General features: G+C 40.6%; 1 protein-coding gene across 1 annotated transcript in view; it reads right to left on the bottom strand.

Moving 5' to 3' along the window:
• The window catches only part of RAMP1 (receptor activity modifying protein 1), a 138,411-nt gene extending 118,819 nt beyond the window's left edge, over positions 1-19,592 (bottom strand). The window contains exon 1 of the mRNA XM_089672397.1: positions 18,050-19,592. Coding sequence (XP_089528523.1) covers positions 18,050-18,101 — 52 coding nt within the window. The 5' untranslated portion in view covers positions 18,102-19,592. The remainder of the gene's footprint in view (positions 1-18,049) is intronic.
• Positions 19,593-19,849: the final 257 nt, after the last annotated feature.

The raw sequence follows: 19,849 nt of genomic DNA, 5'->3' as shown, positions 1-19,849 counted from the left end.
CTGATATTTCCAATGAGAATATTTGCTTCTGATAACTTTTTTTCATGTGTCATACAATGTGCAGCATGCTTTTTCCCATAAGAACGGAATTTCAGTTTATGGTTTATTACCAGCTTAGAGGTTCTTTCAGCTGGTTGATATGGGTTTGTACTTTTGGAAACCATTATTGTTTTTCTATTTTCCAACACAATAAGTCAGATGGATTTCTATATATGATGGTCTGTGAACATGCAAGAAGCAGCTAAACATCGGCACTTCCACTAAAAATGGTCTGAAAAAACAAAATCACTTAAATCTGGCTTTATAGGAATATGGTAATGCTGCACAGAGGATTATTTGTTCGAGGCTTCAACTGACAGCTATGTTGTTTTAAACTACAGTGAAAACCCTGTAACACAGCAACCTCCATCTGGTAAAACATATTCCAACATTTTTCACTACTTTTCTGTTTTCGTAAGCCTGTATAATAATATTACAACCTTTTTAGTAGCTATTTTTAAGTGCAATAAATTTCCAAAACAAAGCTATCAGGAGGTTATGTCAGTAATTTACAGCATGTTGAAGGGATCCTGGGAAGGACGAGAAGGTATTATTTGCAATGTATTCGGAAAGTGATGGCAAGATTTGCGAGGAACACTGAAAACTTTGGGTAAGTTACATTGACAGACATCAAATGTTCTGGAGATGCTTGACACTACAGTAAAAAAAACTATCATGTGTTATTCCCCTATGGCTGGCTTTATACCCATGTATTGCAGTAACCCACAGAAATCTACTACCATGCTTTGCAGTGGGCTGCATTGAGAAAAAAAAGGTTCAGGTGCATTTTTCTCTTTCTGGTGTGTTTGTAGCTGTCACAGCCGGGTGCCCACACTGAAGATGCCGGCGCAAGGGAGAGAAGACGGCTGGAGAAATCAGCGGTGGTGAGGACACCGCTGGACCGAGGGACAGGTAAGTGTCATTATTTTAAAATTCAGCAGCTACAGTTTTTGTATCTGCTGACCTTTATATTTTTTTTCAGCTGGAACTCCACTTTAATGTTTAACCCTCTATTCGGACAGACAGTGTTCAAATTTAGTTTACAGCTGATAATGGAGAACTGTGAAAACAGTACAGAGAGATGTAATTATGTTAAACACTACTTCACAGTCTCTGTCTATACCATTCTTTCTCAATCAGGGTGCCCAGGCACCCTGGGGTGCCTTGAGGTTTCTTCAGGGGTGCCTTTGCAAAATGTTTAAAAAACTTCCCAAAACTTGTATACAAGCCAGCAGATGGAACAAGCCTGCCTTTTAGTTACACAAAGCCACAGGTTTGCATTGGGCGGCACAGTGGCTTAGTGGTTAGCATGTCTGCCTTGCAGTAAATGGGTCATAGGTTTGATTCCTGACCATGGTGCCTCCTGCATAGAGTTTGCATGTTCTCCCTGTGCTTGCGTGGGTTTTCTCCGGGTGCTCTGGTTTCCTCCTACACTCCAAAGACATGCTGGTAGGTTAATTGGATCCTGTCTAAATTGGCCCTAATATGTATATGTATGAATGTAAGTTAGGGACCTTAGATTGCACACCCCTTGAGGGTTAGGGACTGATGTGACTATCAATATATATGTGTAAAGCGCTGCATAAATTGACAGTGTTATATAAGAACCTAAAATAAAATAATAAATAATAAAATTGTGCACTATTACAACCTTCTAGCTGCTGGCATCCTGACAACCAATGACATCATCAGTTGATAGGGAGGATGTCAGCTGCCTGCACAGCATCCTAGTTTGACCCTCCCCTGCCCCTCTCCATCAGTGCTGGGGTCACATTAGCTCAGTGATGGAGAAAACCTGAGGGAGAAGAGAAACAATGGAATACTAGTCAGTACCAGTGTGCAAAAGTGTATTTGCTTTGGAAGAATAAATCACCTCTAACACTGGGTGTCCTACATGTGTGGATGTTTCTGCGTTATATAAAACTAGTAGAATAATTTTTCACATTTTAGAATAGGGTGCCCTTTTAAAATTATGGATAGTATAGACTAGAGGCACCCTATTTTAAAATGAGGTGCCTCAAGACTGTCCATAGGTTTAAAGGGTGCCTTGACTGAAAAAAGGTTAAGAAACACTGGTCTAAACATTACAAAGCAAGAAGAGCATGTAAGGCTTTTTTTACGTAAAAGGCACACGAAGGAGGTAATCAGTAATTTGTAAATAACTCATGCAATAATAATGGTAACATGCACCAAATATAAAATAGGGGTTATGCCAATTTGGCTTGAAAAGTGGAAGTACACTTTAAATGACATTTGTATTTCAGTAGCTACCTAAGTTTTGTAAAAGTACAACTTTAAAATGAACAAATGAGCCAAGATTACAGTGTTGCGGAGTATACTGAGTCATTGCAGAAGTCATTGTTATTTTTTCAGATTCATCCTGCCATAGCCCAGTGATCAGTAGTAGAAATTCAGAGGTTTTGGCATCATTTATTTAAATCTCCAACACTGCAGCAGGAAGCTGTATGGAGCTGGCAGCTCTCAAAAGCTTTCTGTCTAAACAGTAGAGATTGTTATCCAATACAACTATGCCCCGGGTGAATTATGTACGACATTATAACATTAATTTGGACACTGACAGACTGAGTGGAAACATATTACTTTATTTAATTAGTGAACTGCTGCATATACCAGCACTCTTTTTTTTCTTGGCAACAGTTTGACAGGCCAGCCTCAAAGTTTTAATAAGGAAATCTGAAGTGCACAATCCAGTTTATTTTCCTTCATTTACCCCGTACTTGATGTTACTGCTACATAACCTGAATTACATGACAGCTGGTGTACTTACTTTTCAATGGTGTCAATGTAAGCAAGAGTTAGTAAACAAAAGCAAAATTCAGGAGAAAGGTTACACATGTTTTGTGCCTCCTGTATTCACAAATCTGATCCCTTCTTGTTATACAATGTCATCTTTTTCTTTAAACATGGAGGCTGCCATTCTGAAATGGATAGGTGTGTCTGATCATCACTATGATACTCTGCCTTCAATAATTTGATAGACTTAGGGCTCATGTACACGGGGCATTTGGAAAACTCTTCTGAAAAATCAAAACTGACTGCTGGAAAACGTAGGTTAAAAAAAAGTCAGTTTAGCCGTTTGCATACCGCGTTTATGTGCGTTTGCGTTTAGATGTGTTTTTAAAAGATAACCTCAGAATACCTTCCCAAATGTCCAGAATGCACTGAAAAATAGTAAACAATTAACTATTTCAGATATTTTGAGAGGAGTGGAGATAGCAGAAGCAGAGAGAGCAGTATGTGTTGAGCTTACCTGTCTTTTCTGGTTGTATTCACTATGGATCCCATCATGAGCATAATGCAGCACATTCTACCATTTTTTCCTTCACGTGAAACCTGGAACTGACTGCCCTGGTGTACTAGGTCCATTTAAACACATGGAAAACACTTTGCATGAATTTCTGATGATGAAAAAAGGCTCTGGACAGCATCTGGACATGGAACAGTTAAAAAATGCTTCTAAACACAAATACTTATAAACGCGGTTAACCGCGCTTACAAGCGTGTACATGATTTTACAAGCATTTGGCATTGGAAACACCAGTAAAATCTACTCCTGAACACAAGTTTGGTGCATTCAAAAAAACTACTGTAAACTCAACTGCCTGTAGACTACTGTAAACGACGATATGTACATGGACACATAGGAAAACATTAGGGAGAGTTCAGGGGCTGCTGAAAAAAACACCAGTTTAGGAGCTGCAATGTACATGAGCCCTAAACCTCAACAAGTGTGCAGAGAAAGATCTTTCATGATCTGCATATTTGTTCCTGGTTAATTTTAAATGTATTGATGTCAGTTTGACAGCAAAACAGCTAGGCGACTGCCATTTTCAGGAGGACAGCAGTAGGACAGCACCCCTCACACTTCTCTCACAAAAGGTTTATGGTTTGTTATATATTTGTAAATGATTCTTTTTACAAATTTTATATATATATATATATATATATATATATATATATATATATATATATATACATATTTGCAGTGGATAAAATAAGTATTGAACACATCACCATTTTTCTCAGTAAGTAAATCTCTAAAGGTGCTATTGACATGAAATATTTTACCACATGTTGGTAACAACCCATGCAATCCATATATACAAAGAAACTAAAACAAATATGTTCAGAAATTAAGTTGTGTAATAACATGGAATGACACCGGAAAAAAGTATTGAACATGCTAACTGAATCGTACATAATCCTTTGTTGGTAATGACAGCTTCGAGACTCCTCCTGTATGGAGAGACTAGTCACATGCATTGCTCAGGTGTGATTTTAGCCAATTCTTCCACACAAATAGTCTTCAAATCTTGAAGGTTCTGTGGGCTTCTTCTATGAACTCTGATCTTTAGTTATTTCAATAGTTTTTCTATTGGATTCAAGTCAGGTGATTGGCTGGGTCATTCTAGCAGCTTTATTTTCTTTCTTTGAAACCATTTGATAGTTTCCTTGGCTTTGTGTTTGGGATCATTGTCTTTCTGAAATGTCCATCCTTGTTTCATCTTCATCATCCTGGTAGATGGCAGCAGATTTTTTAATGAAGAATGTCTTGGTACATTTTTCCATTCATCCTCCCATCAGTAACATGACGTTTGCCAGTACTGTATGCTGAAAAACAGCCCCACACCATGCTGTTCCCACCTCCACACTTCACTGTTTGTATGGTGTTTTGGGTTGAAGTGCAGTGCCATTTGACCTCCAAACATGGTGTGTATTATGGCATCCAAAGAGTTCCATTTCGGTCTCATCTGATCAGACTATATTCTCCCAGTATTTCACAGGCTTGTCTAAATGTTGTGCAGAAAACTTTAAACCAGCTTCAACATGCTTTTTTTTCTGCAATGGAGTCTTGCATGATGAGCATGCATACAGGCCATGGCAGTTGAGTGCATTATTTATTGTTTTCTTTGAAACAATTGTACCTGCTAATTCCAGGTCTTTCTGAAGCTCTCCACAAGTGGTCCTTGGCTCTTGTACAACTCTTCCAATAATTATTTTCACTCCTCTGTTAGAACTCTTGCAAGGAACACCTAATCATGGCTGGTTTATGGTGAAATTATGTTCTTTCCACTTCCAGATTATGGCTCCAACAGTGCTCACTGAAATATCCAGAAGGTTAGAAATCCTTCTGTAACCAGTGCCATCAGTATGTTTTGCAACAATAAAGTTGGGAGGGTCTTGAGAGAGCTCTTTGCTTTTACCCATCATGGGATGTTTCTTGTGTGACACCTTGGCAATGAGACACCTTTTTATAGGCCATCAGTTGAGACTGAACCAGCTGATATTAATTTGCACTGACAAGGGGCAGGATTGCTTTCTAATTACTGATAGATTTCAGCTGGTGTCTTGGCTTGCCATGCCTTTTTGCACCTCCATTTCTTCATGTTTTTAATACTTTTTCCCTGTGTCATTCCATTTTATTACTCATAACTAATTTCTGAACTTATTGTTTTGGTTTCTCTGTATGTATGTATTGCATGGGTTGTTACCGACGTGGTGAAAATTTCATGTCAATAGCACCTTTAGAAAATTATTTACCTAGAAAAATGGTGACGTGTCCAAAACTTACTTTAATGGCATCCCAGTCGTAGTCCGTAAGGTTCAGTATTGAGTTGGCCCACCCTTTGCAGCTATGACAGCTTCAACTCTTCTGGGAAGGCTGTCCATAAGGTTTAGGAGTGTGTCTATGGGAATGTTTGACCATTCTTCCAGAAGCGCATTTGTGAGGTCAGGCACTGATGTCGGATGTGAAGGCTTGACTTGCTGTCTCCACTCAAATTCATCCCAAAGGTGTTCTATCGGGTTGAGGTCAGGACTCTGTGTAGACCAATCAAGTTTCTCTATCCCAAACTCACTCATCCATGTCTTTATGGACCTTGCTTTGTGCACTGGTGCGCAATCATGTTGGAACAGGAACATGCCATCCCTAAACTGTTCCCACAAAGTTGGGAGCATGAAATTGTCCAAAATGTCTTGGTATGCTGATGCCTTAAGAGTTTCCTTCACTGGAACTAAGGGGCCAAGCCCAACCCCTGAAAAACAACCCCACCCCATAATCTCCCCGCCACCAAACTTTACACTTGGCACAATGCAGTCAGGCAAGTATCGTTATCCTGGCAACTGCCAAACCCAGACACATCCATTGGATTGCCAGAGAAGCATGATTTGTCACTCCAGAGAACACTGCTCTAGAGTCCAGTGGAGGTGTGCTTTACACTACTGCATTCAACGCTTTGCATTGAACTTGGTAATGTAAGGTGTGGATGCAGCTGCTCTGCCATGGAAACCCATTCCATGAAGCTCTCTACGCACTGTTGTTGTGCTAATGTGAAGGCCACGTGAAGTTTGGAGGTCTTTAGCTATTGACTCTGCAGACAGTTGGCGACTTCTGCGCACTTGGGCATGCGATGATCCTGCTCTGTCATTTTACGTGGCCTACCACTTCGTAACTGAATTGCTGTTGTTCCCAGTTGCTTCCACTTTGCTATAATACCACCAACAGTTGGCCGTGGAATATTTAATAGCACAGAAATTTAATTGATGGACTTATTACACAGGTAGCAACCTATCACGGTACCATGCTTGAATTCACTGAGCTCCTAAGAGTGATACATTTTTTCACAAATGTTTGTAGAAGCAGTCTGCATGGCTAGGTGCTTGATTTTATACACCTGTGGCCATGGAGGTGATTGGAACACCTGAATCCAATGATTTAGAGAGGTGTCCCAATACTTTTGACAATATAGTGTGTGTGTATGTATGTGTGTATATATATATATATATATATATATATTTATTTATTTATTTATTAAAAGGGGGACAGGTTCAACTGGTATAGGCAGCATCAAACCATGTAAAATACATAGACAACCAGAAACAGCCCAAGCCAGTTTGTCCTCCACATTTAGTCAGAAGCCAGCAAACAGGTTCAATACAGGAGAGCTTTGTGCAGCAAATCTATAACATAAAACAAAAATCTGGCTGTGCAAGCCATTAACTAAACTTAAGTCAACTTCTGACTAACAGGGTTCCCAAAAACAAAAAGCATAATTTATATATCTTAAGTAAAAATAATATAAGTGGTGAAGCGCTCAACTTAAATAATCAAAAACTAGTGCAATATCCCCATATATAAATATCACATCCCTAGTGGTATAATGATACCCAAATGATAACTCCTAAGCTATGCAGATATACAAATAATAATAATATAAATAATAATGAATGAAAAACTAGTGCAATATCTTCATATATACATAATATATCCCTGGTGATATAGTGATAAACAACTAATATCTCTTAGACTGTGCAAAAGTGATACTAAAATACAATTAATAATACCAATTTACATGAAATATTAATTACAATAAATTAAATAGTGATGCCACACTGTGCAAAATTATAGAAAAGTGTTCAAATAATGTCACTCCATGCTACAATAGTGCTCTTCGTGAAAATCTTGACGTGACTCCCCTCAATAGCAGAAATGCCCCCTCACCTTCCACATTCGACCCTTGCGGGTCACAGAGCTTTTTATATATATATCTCTGCCAGATATTAATCTCCTCCACTGCCTCCACCGACCTTGATCCTCCTCCAGGCAGTAAGTAACACTCCAATAACTCCCCTCATACAACGAATTCAAGCATCAGGGCAGGCCAGAGAGCTTCCTTCGTGTCCCAGGAGAGCTCTCCTGGGACACGAAGGAAGCTCTCTGGCCTGCCCTGATGCTTGAATTCGTTGTATGAGGGGAGTTATTGGAGTGTTACTTACTGCCTGGAGGAGGATCAAGGTCGGTGGAGGCAGTGGAGGAGATTAATATCTGGCAGAGATATATATATAAAAAGCTCTGTGACCCGCAAGGGTCGAATGTGGAAGGTGAGGGGGCATTTCTGCTATTGAGGGGAGTCACGTCAAGATTTTCACGAAGAGCACTATTGTAGCATGGAGTGACATTATTTGAACACTTTTCTATAATTTTGCACAGTGTGGCATCACTATTTAATTTATTGTAATTAATATTTCATGTAAATTGGTATTATTAATTGTATTTTAGTATCACTTTTGCACAGTCTAAGAGATATTAGTTGTTTATCACTATATCACCAGGGATATATTATGTATATATGAAGATATTGCACTAGTTTTTCATTCATTATTATTTATATTATTATTATTTGTATATCTGCATAGCTTAAGAGTTATCATTTGGGTATCATTATACCACTAGGGATGTGATATTTATATATGGGGATATTGCACTAGTTTTTGATTATTTAAGTTGAGCGCTTCACCACTTATATTATTTTTGTTTTACATATCTTGCGGTATAGAGAATTAGGTGATAGCAGCTAACTCACTAGGTTCTGTGGAGCGCGGGGTGATTTCTGTAAATATATCTTAAGTGTTACGTTAGCACTCAGCCTTTTTACCCAGCAGCAGGCTCAGAAGGAGAGAGACAGAGAGGGAGCCCTGAGCATCAGGCAGCTCACACATGTAAAGGCCTGTGGACATCTGAGACTACCTGGCTACCATATATGGACCCAGGAACCAAGGTTTTATCCCAGCCAAAGCTCTACAAAATCTCTGGGCTTCAGGACCCAGGCAAGACTTCTTAATATCAGAGAAAACAAAAGTTTGTTTATACACACACACACACACACACACACACACACTATTTGTTTTTCAAAAATAAAGAATTCACAGAGCACTATGTGTTAGCTAAAGGGATATTACATCAGTGCAACTTGCTTGCAGGTATAATTGTTCTTACTGAAAGATCAGACTGACCCTCTTATAAAGGATGAGTCACTGAGTTCTGTAAACAGGCTATTGATTGTTTTTTCCCAGATGAATGTCAAGTGTGAACTTCTGAGACTCCCTTACAGACTGTTACTATCATGATTATGGGTCCCTTGATGGACAAAGCAAGGAGGACAAAAATGGGGCCATTACATGTTCTAGAATTTGAAGAATTCCATTTATTCGGGTCATAGTATAGCTATTAGACAGTTGTAACATTCAACTGCACTTGTTCTGTGATATTTTGCTGCTTATACAGATTGAACAAATCCTGGTAAATGTGACTAATAGTAGCTGCTCTAAAAGCAACGCAATGTAGATTTTTCTGAGAGATTGAAGGGGATTTGGGGTAATGGATAATTAGTGCAAAAGACACTATTGCAATAGGCCAAGTACAACAATCAGAATTGGCTTTCAGGAGCCTGATCAGTACAAGATGGATTTGATTTTCTGTTGTGTGTACTGCCCTTTCCGTTTAGTAATTGGTTCTTTGCACTGTTTTACAGAACAAATGTGCATGTATTATAGTATAAAATATACATTGCTCAAAAAAATTAAAGGAACACTTTGAAAACACATCCGATCTCAATGAGGAAAAATATCATGCTGGATATCTATACTGACATAGACTTGGTAATGTGTTAGGAAATTATCAACCTCCAGAGGACTGAATTCACCCCGAAAAACAAAGTGAAAAAAATGATGCACCAGGCTATTCCATATTGCTGAAATTTCATTGCAGCAACTCAAAATGGTACTCAGTGGTTTGTATGGCCCACATGTGCTTGTATGCATGCCTGACAACGTCGGGGCATGCTCCTAATGAGACGACGGATGGTGTCCTGGGGTATTTCCTTCCAGATCTGGGCCAGGGCATCACTGAGCTCCTGGACAGTCTGAGGTGCAACCTGGTGGCATTGGATGGACCGAAACATGATATCCCAGAGGTGTTCTATTAGATTTAGGTAAGGTGAGCGTGTGGGCCATTCAATGGTATCAACTCCTTCATCCTCCAGGAACTGCCTGCATACTCGAACCACATGAGGCCGGGCATTGTCGTACACCAGGAGGAACCCAGGACCCACTGCACCAAGGCAATGGGTATAAGGATTTTCATCCCGATACCTAATGGCAGTCAGGGTGCCATTTTCTAGCCTGTAGAGGTCTCCGCGTCCCTCCATGCCTTCATGGATATGCCTCCCCCAGGGGTGGACTGACAACTCATGGTGCCCCCGGGCAATAGGGGATCATGGGGCCCCTGTGTCCTTGCCCAAACTCAAAAAAGCTTCTGAAAAAGGTACCAGGGGCATCTCATGGGGCCCCCCTACTGACCCTGGGCTCTCGGTTTCCAAATGGTCAGTCCGCCCCTCGCCTCCCCAGACCATCACTGTCCCACCACCAAAACGGTCATGCTGAACAATGTTACAGGCAGCATTCTCCACAGGTTCTTCAAACCCTTTCATGTCTGTCACATGTGCTCAGGGTGAACCTGATCTCATCTGTGAAAAGCACAGGGCGCCAGTGGAGGACCTGCCTATTCTGGTGTTCAATGGCAAAGGCCAATTGAGCTCTATGTTGCCGAGCAGTGAGCACAGGGCCCAATAGAGCACGTCAGGCCCTCAGGCCACCATCATGAAGTATGTTTCTGATTGTTTGGTCAGAGACATTCACACCAGTGGCCTGCTGGAGGTCATTTTGTAGGGCTCTGGCAGTGCTTATCCTGTTCCTCCTTGTACAAAGGAGCAGATACCGGTCCTGCTGTTGGGTTAAGGACCTTCTGTGGCCCTGTCCAGCTCTCCCATAGTAACTGCCTGTCTCTTGAAATCTCCTCCATGCTCTTGAGACTGTGCTGGGAGACACAGTAAACCTTCTGGCAATAGCACATATCGAAGGAGTAGGAGTTAGAATGCCTGTGCAACCTCTGTAGGGTCCAGGTATCGCCTCATGCTGCCAGTAGTGACACTGACCCTAGCCAAATGCAAAACTAGTGAAAAACAGTCAGAAAAGATGAGTAGAGAAAAAAAATGTCAGTGGCCTCCACCTGTAAAACCATTCTTGTTTTGGGGGTCGTCTCATTGTTGCCCATCTAGTGCACCTGTTGTTAATTTCATTAACACCAAAGCAGCTGAAACTGATTAACAATCCCCTCTGCTACTTAACTGACCAGATCAATATCCCAGGAGTTTAACTGACTTGATACTATATTCTGATTAAAAAGTGTTCCTTTAATTTTTTTTGAGCAGTGTATATGTATTATTTTTTAATAATTGTTTATTTAAAGTAAGGCAGAAGCATTCAGAATAGGGTCCTCTGCCGTTCAAATGTGTTACAAAATAGAAAGCTGCAAGAAAGTTGCATTTACCAGTTGTGTGCAAGTGCATCAAAATGCAGCATTTCCTATGTTTTAAAATCCTAGAAAGCTGCAGGGCCTAGATATGAACTAGCGGAATAGGAATTAATGGGATTTCTACTTGAATTGTATTTTCAGGCAGGAAAATAGACAGCTGGGAACAGGACTTCGGAATGGCTTGGTCATCGTGATATCCAAACACTACTTTGCTCATACATTAAATATTTTATACAGATCCCAAGAAAAGCAAATAGGGCAATGTAAACTGTGTCATGCAAGAACGAGACCAAAGGGGTGTTCAAATATTTCATTTGTCCTCATTTCAAATACTTTACTATCTATTATCTTAGATTGTCACAATGATGTATATTTACCTTCATAGTTTCCTCTTTCTGCTAAAATACAAGAACACAGGCTGCACAAGGCTGCATAATGTCTATGTTACTATACCTATAGTTCTTTAAAAATATTATACAATATACTGTATATGCAGCACAATTCATTTACAAATGTGATTCCTATGTGAAACCCAATATCATAGTTCTTATAAATCAAATCAGCATAAATACACATAGTGAATATAATAATATACATACATTTTATTAGATAAATACTCCTATTCAAAAGTTCATAAGAAATGAATTGGTGGAGAAGATAATCCTCTACAAAATAAATTCTTGCATGCTATTGCCCCACTACCGCAACAAAGGTAAACACGTATGAAAGAGAGTAGACCCCCAGATGAAAAGAGGTCACTTAGTGCTCTATGTGGATGACCATCACATCGACAATGCCCTGTATTTACTGGCCATATGTCCACCCCATCATATCACATTCTGGGGTTGATTTACTAAAACTGGAGAGCGTGCAATTTGGTGATGCTCTGCATAGAAACCAATCAGCTTCCATATTTCATTGTCAAAGCCTTAAAGATGAGCATTTTTTTTTTCTTTAAATCATATTTACCTAGGTGGATGCAGCACCTATCCGAAGCTGCACCTGTCCGCCCCTATGGCTCTAAGGGTGAGAACTGAGCAATCAGACACCACTGATCATTCAGTTCTCCCTGCCACTCTGAGCAAAGAGTGATGACTGTCAGTAACCGCTGTCAGCTCTGCCCCCCCAGAGGTCACTGGAGCTCTGAGCTGTGGAGGGAGTGGAGAGTGGCTGGCTCAGGCTCTCAGCGGCTCACTGAGAGGCTGAGCCAGATGCCACTCCAGACATCTGGGTGGATGCCGACGTTAAAGTCGGGATCTTTCCCCAGCCTGGGCCGGCTGAGTGACGTCAGCTGACAGCGGATATTAACCCGCTTTCGGCTGAAAATGGGTCACAAGAATGCAGAACGAAATGCACTCCTGTCATCCACAGGAGAAGTACAAACGAGCTTTGGCTGTACTTCTTTTTTGAACATTTATTTATTTATTGAGCTGCACTAGATCTTATTCATTTAGATTTTAGATCCAGTTTTAGTAAATCAACCCACAATGTGTATTGCCATCTATTGTACATGCAAGGAGAAAATAACTCCAGATCTCCTACGTTGTAAGCTCTAATGAGCAGGGCCCTCTGTTTCCTCTTGTACCAAATTGTATTGTAACTGTAATGTCTACCTTTATTTTGTAAAGCGCTGCACAAACTGTTGGCGCTATATAAATCCTGTACAATAATAATAATAATAATAATGGAAGTAAACACAACCAGTTTAATTTAAAATAAGAGTAAATCTCACAAGAAATGAAGAACTACAAGCTTCAAAAACATGGATGTGATGAAGTCAGTGTGCTATGCTCCACCCAACGAGTTTGGTCATAAGTGACATCATCAGAGGTTGTTATGTCTATTTTCTTTGGTAAGAGTTTGTCATGGTGATGGAGCAACAGCATGGAATTGTTTTGTAGAAAATGATCTTGTTCACTTCTTATGCACATTTGAATAGATCTATTTGGTTAATGTATTACATGTATGTGATTATATTCACTATACATGTATTCCCATGGTGATTTGATTTAATATACAAGAACTATGATATTGGATTTCATATGAGAATCATATTGTTAAAAGGATAGCACTGCATATATATTTTATGGTTTGTATATGTCTTCTTAAGGCAGTTTGATACAGACTGCTTCCCATTCACATTTGGTTTGTTTTTTTTGCACTAAGCGTGGGATTTGTATGGCTACAAGTGTTCTTTAAAAATATTGCCTGTAAATATTTTAAGGCTTTCCAAGCCATAAATGAGGTGGCTGCATTTGTTTTCTTTTTAAGGCTTTTTACCCTTTATTTTCACCTAGTAATCCGGCTAGTAACACACTCTCTTGTCTTAGAGTGTCTGCACTCTGGATGGAGGAGCAATGGAGACACCTTAGGACAGCAGCATCTCAATGTCAATCTGGGGAGAAGGTAGTGTTCAATGTTCTAGCAGATTTGAATGGACTTGGCTAACATATTAAAGCCAAACTCCAGCAGTTTTTTTCCCTTTTAGGATAATGGTTTTATATAAATGAATAAGAGTTTACCATTGTAAGCACCCCTGTCAGTATTAAATGGTTTGTCTCCACCCTCTAACTGTCATTTGTACTGGATAGCTTGGTCTGTTAAAAAATAACAGACTTACTGGCAAGATCAACAGGTGAAAATTAAGGACAAAATACTTAGAAAATAAGTATCCATCCCTTTTTTAGAACTGGTAGGTTGCAATATATTACATTTTGTGTTTGGGTTTAGTGCTGCTTTAAGAACTTGGTTATCTGCTCTGATTGGTTAAATAAAGGTTGAACAAATCCAGGTCACCGCGATGACTGTAAAAAGTCCCTAGGCAACCAGAATGTCCTGCCCATATTAGCAGCTAGGCCTGGGCACCAGGGGGCCCTGGACTGACAATATCACTGTTGGAGATGGTATAGTGTTTCTAGCAAAATGATTATTAAACCTTAATGAATTCAGAATTTTTGAAACACTATCGTGTGAATTCAGATGTTCTTGACCTAGATCTGTATCTCAGCAGTAGAAGACTGGTATGAAGCTGCTCTGGTTCTACAAGTGTCAGCATTTCCACCAGCTGAATTCTAGACAAAACATTAAAGTGTTACAAAACCCACAACAGTAAAATCAGTCTGTATATGCTGTAAAGCATGCGTGTTACACTCACTGTGGAACTTAAACGATTAATCCTCTAGATTGTGTAAAAAGGCTGTTTGATCCTGGTTTCTCTGCCCCTCCTGTTGATCAAATGTCCACGCTGATAAGACAGACAGAACCCGTAGTCCTTCTGCACATGCTCAGTTTGGTGTGTATTGCTAGAGATTTTTTTTTTTTCTTGGGAGAGTGCATGCGATCAGCACAGGGCCAATCAGCACTGTCCAGACAGAGGTCAGGGGTTCTGCATCCTCCTGGAGCAGAAAGAACGCTACTACTACTCCTACAAGCTTTAACCAGTGCTCAACTGAAGTCCCAAGACTGCTCTAACTGCTGATAAGAAAAGGTATTTAGCAGATTATATTTACTAATATAATTGCATGTCCATGTTCTGTGTACTGTGGGAGACCAGATATAGTGAATGCAGGGTCCTAGGTTTAGTAACACTTTAAGTTGCTATTTTGTGTGATTATCATAAAGTAGTATAAAACCTTTAAGCTTAGTGTGCACTTGCGTTTCGGTGGGACAGGGGCATAAATATAGACAGTTGAGCCATGTTTTTACCAACCCCTCTCAAGCTGTAAAGTCAGATAGACAGGGGTGTATACATGCTGCTGCTGCTGCAATGTTTTCTGGCAGGGCAAAAATGATCTATCCTCTTGCATTTGGAGGGCAGTACCACGTGACATATTCGAGTGAATGGGGAGATACAGCAACCCTGAGCCAAATGCTAGGTTCGCAGTTGCAGTGTGTATTCTCAAAAGGCTCATTCAGATGTAAAAAAAAACAAAAGAGGATATTCACAAGGCAGCAGTATCACCTCCTGAATGCCTATCAGCCATGCTTGCACTGCTTTCTGAAAAGCAACCCGCCATGGATTACTCTTTAAAGGACACAGTGTGCTATTTCTTCAGGTGACCACAGTCCACCACATTGATTCAGAAGTCAATCCTTCTAAATAAACAATATTCCATAATTGTATCTTCTGGGTGACAAATGACAGCTCTGTCTTCATTCATCTATGCCATATGCAAAGCTTATCCCAGTGACTAGGCTAGCTGTTGATTGTGAACATTTCTAGTTGCTTCAAGCTCTTGAATGTGTGAAACATGTTTTCATGTTGTTGTTTTTTCTGATAATTAATCAAACTATCAATCATTTGTTAACCACACAGGCAAAGCTTAGAATGTGTTCCAGCTCCAAGACAGATTTATCACAGTGAAATCCTCCAAAAATGTGGAAAGTGAAATGGGCCCCTATAGATAAAAAGCACGGAGGGCGATTCAATAAAAGCATTTACCACACTTTTCTAGCCTTATGGCCGTATCAGAAAGTCCTGCATGAAATTCATGAAAGCTGTGCAACACTTTCCTTGCTATTTCCAATTCAGGTAATTGTTATATGCAAACATTTTTAATTTCAGGCACTTGGCTGCAAAACACAAAATACAGCCGTTGGTGATAAGAATAATAGAGGCAAATATGACCTCTTTAGCCCGGGTCTGGAATTCGCACCAGTTTCTGTGCGATTTACGCACCGCATCATAATCATACCCCATTCATACGAATAGTTGTGGGTGTATTTTAAGTTAACGACACAACGTTCACAAATTGCAGTGCGATGTGCAGAATCGGATCCCATGGGTGTTCACACACATGCGATCCAATTGTAATGCAGACAAGAAAAGGGTCCTGCACCAGGGTTGGACTGACCATTGGGGTACTAGGGTTAGTAGGGGCCCCATGAGATGCCCATGGTGCCTTTCATAGGCTTTTTTTGGGTGTGGTTTGAGTGTGGGCAAGGACACAGGGGCCCCATGATCCCCTATTGCCTGGGGTCCCCATGAGTTGTCAGTCCAACCCTGTCCTGCACTTTTTTGCTGTGGATGTGTTGCAATTTGAGCCATACAAAATGTATGGCTCAAATTGCACTGCACAGAAATTGCATGTGAATTGCACAGGAATGCGGTACGGTTCCTATGCGAATCACATGCGATGTGCCGCACCACATCAGTGTGAACCTGGGCTGAATGTTGGAGTAAATTGTGTTGCTCGTGTAAGTATTGTACAACACACATAGGTCTGTATGAGGCAGAATTCTGTCTGAGGCAATTCTGCGACAGATTCATTTACATCTTATCAACAGTTACATGAATCTGACGCAAGCTTCATTTGTTGCATGGATGAGACAGTGTCACTCTTTATGAATTCCAGGTATAGTATTCTGATAAATAAATGTGGTTAGTATATGGTTATGGTAATGTTAGATTTAGTATATTGATACCTTTTTTTTTCCACATGCCTTTAGGTATATTTTTCTCAATATTCGCATCCAGACCAAATTGTTCAACAAAATGGGAATGAGTGGGGTTGGGACAAACTAAAACACTGCCAGGGGTGCTTACACATGGCCACCTTTTATCTTCTTCATCTTTTCTTGAAGAAATAAAGTGAATGCTGCAACTTCTCAAGCACCTCTGGCAGCTTTATATTTTCCCAACCATTGATATTGCTACAGGATTTATTTTTTTTATTTATTTATTTATGCATGTATGTTATATTTGCTTGTCCTGCATAAAAATGTGCAAAAAATATCAATAAAGGCGTGTTCAATAACTTATTGAAACAGGAATAAAGGAACGTATAGCTTGAATACTATCCTTTTCTGTACATTCTTCCACGTGCAGTCATCAAAATACAATATTTTTCATAACTCTGACCCTTAAGAGCAGAGAAAATGGAATGAACTGGTGGCCACTCTTCAAGCTTTGTCAAGGTGCTATAATACAACTGTCTTATACAACTATCTTCATACTTTCAGACACGCTGAAGTATTTCGTGATTTAAATCATACAAATAGCTGAACGGTTAAAGGAAATCTACCACTAGCACTTTTTATCCACACTGTAGGTGGGTAGGTAGGTTGCCTTGATCAGCTCCATCACTTGTGTGCTGCCTGAAATTGGTGACACTTACCAGAAAGCATCCAGGCATGAGGCCACCACTAGGACCTGTGTCATGTTCCTTGGAGTTCTATACTCTGCATGGACTGGAAAGCTGCGGTAGGGTTCACTAAAACTGAAGGTGATCACAAATTTGGTGCAACCAGGACTTGCTTTAAAGCAAAATGCATGTTCAAAAGACCCTAGGCATGACACAAGGGAGCCGTCTACAGTACATTTCATCCCTTACTACATAATTAATTGAACCCTATATATGGTGTCAAGCAATTTCCATTAACCTTGCAGCAATAGATTTAAATGAAAAAAATGCACACAATGAACAAAGCTCATTGTATACTTCACTAAGGTACCCCTGGAGGATCCAATTTGGAAACTCTGTACTAAGGATTTTTTCTTTGCAGTTGACCAGTTAGTAAAGATGTATAGCTTTAGAGAAATTGCAAAATAAATACAATCATGACACAATTAAGCCACATGAAATGTATTATTTTACTTACCTGGTACCTAAAACCCTGAAAGATATGGAAATTCTTACTGGGTGCGAGTGAACCACTTTTTAGCATGTTTAATACTTGGTTGTCCTGAAACATCTCAAGGAAACTAACAACCTAACGTGAGGATAATTATAAGCAATTATATTAAACCTTGCCAAAACGCATGTCTAATGCAACGTCAGTGTGAACAGCTAGTACACAATCAGACACTAAGGTACACAATGATGATAAGACACTTACCTATGAGGATCCAGAGAAGATGTCTGGATGTCAGAAGAAATCTTAGGTTCATTGCTGTGTCCTGGGCTCAGAGCACTGCATACACATTTACTGCAGGAGCCATGAGAACACTAAGGTCATCTCTGAGTGATGATCACAGCAAGAATTGGATATATCTCCAGAGGACCAGGCACATTGAGGTGCAGGAAACTTCTATGAAGATGATGAAGGCGGTGCCGTTGGTACTAACCACCTGTGGGCGTTTTATAGCATTTCAAGTTCACAAAGCCAGTTCTCTATGCAGCTGGAAAAAATGCCTGCTAGATTTGTTTCCCCATAACTCATGGTAACCATTGGTGAGTTTAACCCATCTGGAGGAGGGAGGTCATCTCCAGCATAATCCCTTCTGAGATGTTGATGCCAACTGGGGCTGAAGTTGTTGTTACAAAGCTTCAGTGAAAGTTTGGGACTTGTATGGAGATCTGAGAATTTCAATAAGTGATGTGATTCTTCTCACTTAAAAGGTTGATATTTTGGAGATCTGCTTCAAGTTAAAGGTTGCACAGGGAAGTTCACCTTGTCTATAGGATCTTCTTGAAGGTTGTATAGAGAAGTTCACCTTGTCTATAGGATCTTCTTGAAGTTTGTATAGAGAAGTTCACCTTGTCTATAGGATCTTCTTGAAGGTTGCACAGAGAAGTTCACCTTGTCTATAGGATCTTCTTGAAGGTTGCACAGAGAAGTTCACCTTGTCTATAGGGTCTTCTTGAAGGTTGCATAGAGAAGTTCAGCTTTTCTATAGGGTCTTCCTGAAGGTTGTATAGAGAAGTTCACCTTGTCTATAGGATCTTCTTGAAGGTTGCATAGAGAAGTTCACCTTGTCTATAGGATCTTCTTGAAGGTTGCATAGAGAAGTTCACCTTGTCTATAGGATCCTCTCCTTGGATGTAGACTTCTCTGGTTTAGCAGAGATGAGAGGAAGACCCTCTTTCATACGCGTGTGTAGGTGGGAAGGACAATCCTTCAGTGAGTAGGTGGAAGGTCTTCCCTCAAGCTTTGTGTAGATGAGTGGGATGTTCACTCCTCCTCTGTATGTTGGATGAGGTTCTCCTCTCTGTGTAGCCTCCTCCGTCCTTCTATAGGAAGTGGATGGTCTCCAGCCTTCAGCCTCCTTTCTGTAGACTACATCTAAGTTTAGATCCGAATGCGATATAAATAGGATATGTAGGAACACAGTGCGGCCGGGATCTGTCCCTAGAATCCCAGGAATGTCCGTGCCATTACTATAGATCGGACTGTCAGCGTCTGTGCGGAGGTGTACGCAGGTCGGGTGTCAGGGACGCTGCGGATGGATGGCAGTCCAGGGGAGATCGCGGTGACATGGAATCCTCCAATGACTTTCTTCAGTTAGTTATCTCTGTCCTCGTTGTCCAGCCGCAGATATTGGATTACTATGGAGCGGCAGCAGTCCCTGTCACTTGCAGCTGTCCGGGCGATGTGATCGGCACATAGTCGTCGTCCTGTGGCCTCTCCTTTGTCACACCGCACACACCTAGCATTGCTGTACATTGGCAGGAATACAAGGCACACTCCCAGAGCAAAGATCGCCGCCTGCTCCTGTCTTCACTTCTATAGAGGACTGCCATCCCCATCTACAGAGCCGGGAGAAGATTGGGCTTTGTATGGCTGATCTGCACCACTCCAGGGCTCAGCTCCCCGGGGGAATCACACAGCCCTGCCAGGATGCCGCTTGTCTGCAATAGTCACAGATGGACTCCCCAGCTAAATACATAGAATGGGGATGTTTATTCTGCTAAAGGA

The sequence above is a fragment of the Staurois parvus genome, unplaced genomic scaffold, assembly GCF_062004578.1.
Source record: "Staurois parvus isolate SC_StPar_1 unplaced genomic scaffold, SC_StPar_1.0 ptg000011l, whole genome shotgun sequence".
Taxonomy (NCBI): domain Eukaryota; kingdom Metazoa; phylum Chordata; class Amphibia; order Anura; family Ranidae; genus Staurois; species Staurois parvus.
This window is presented reverse-complemented; position numbering and strand designations above follow the sequence as displayed.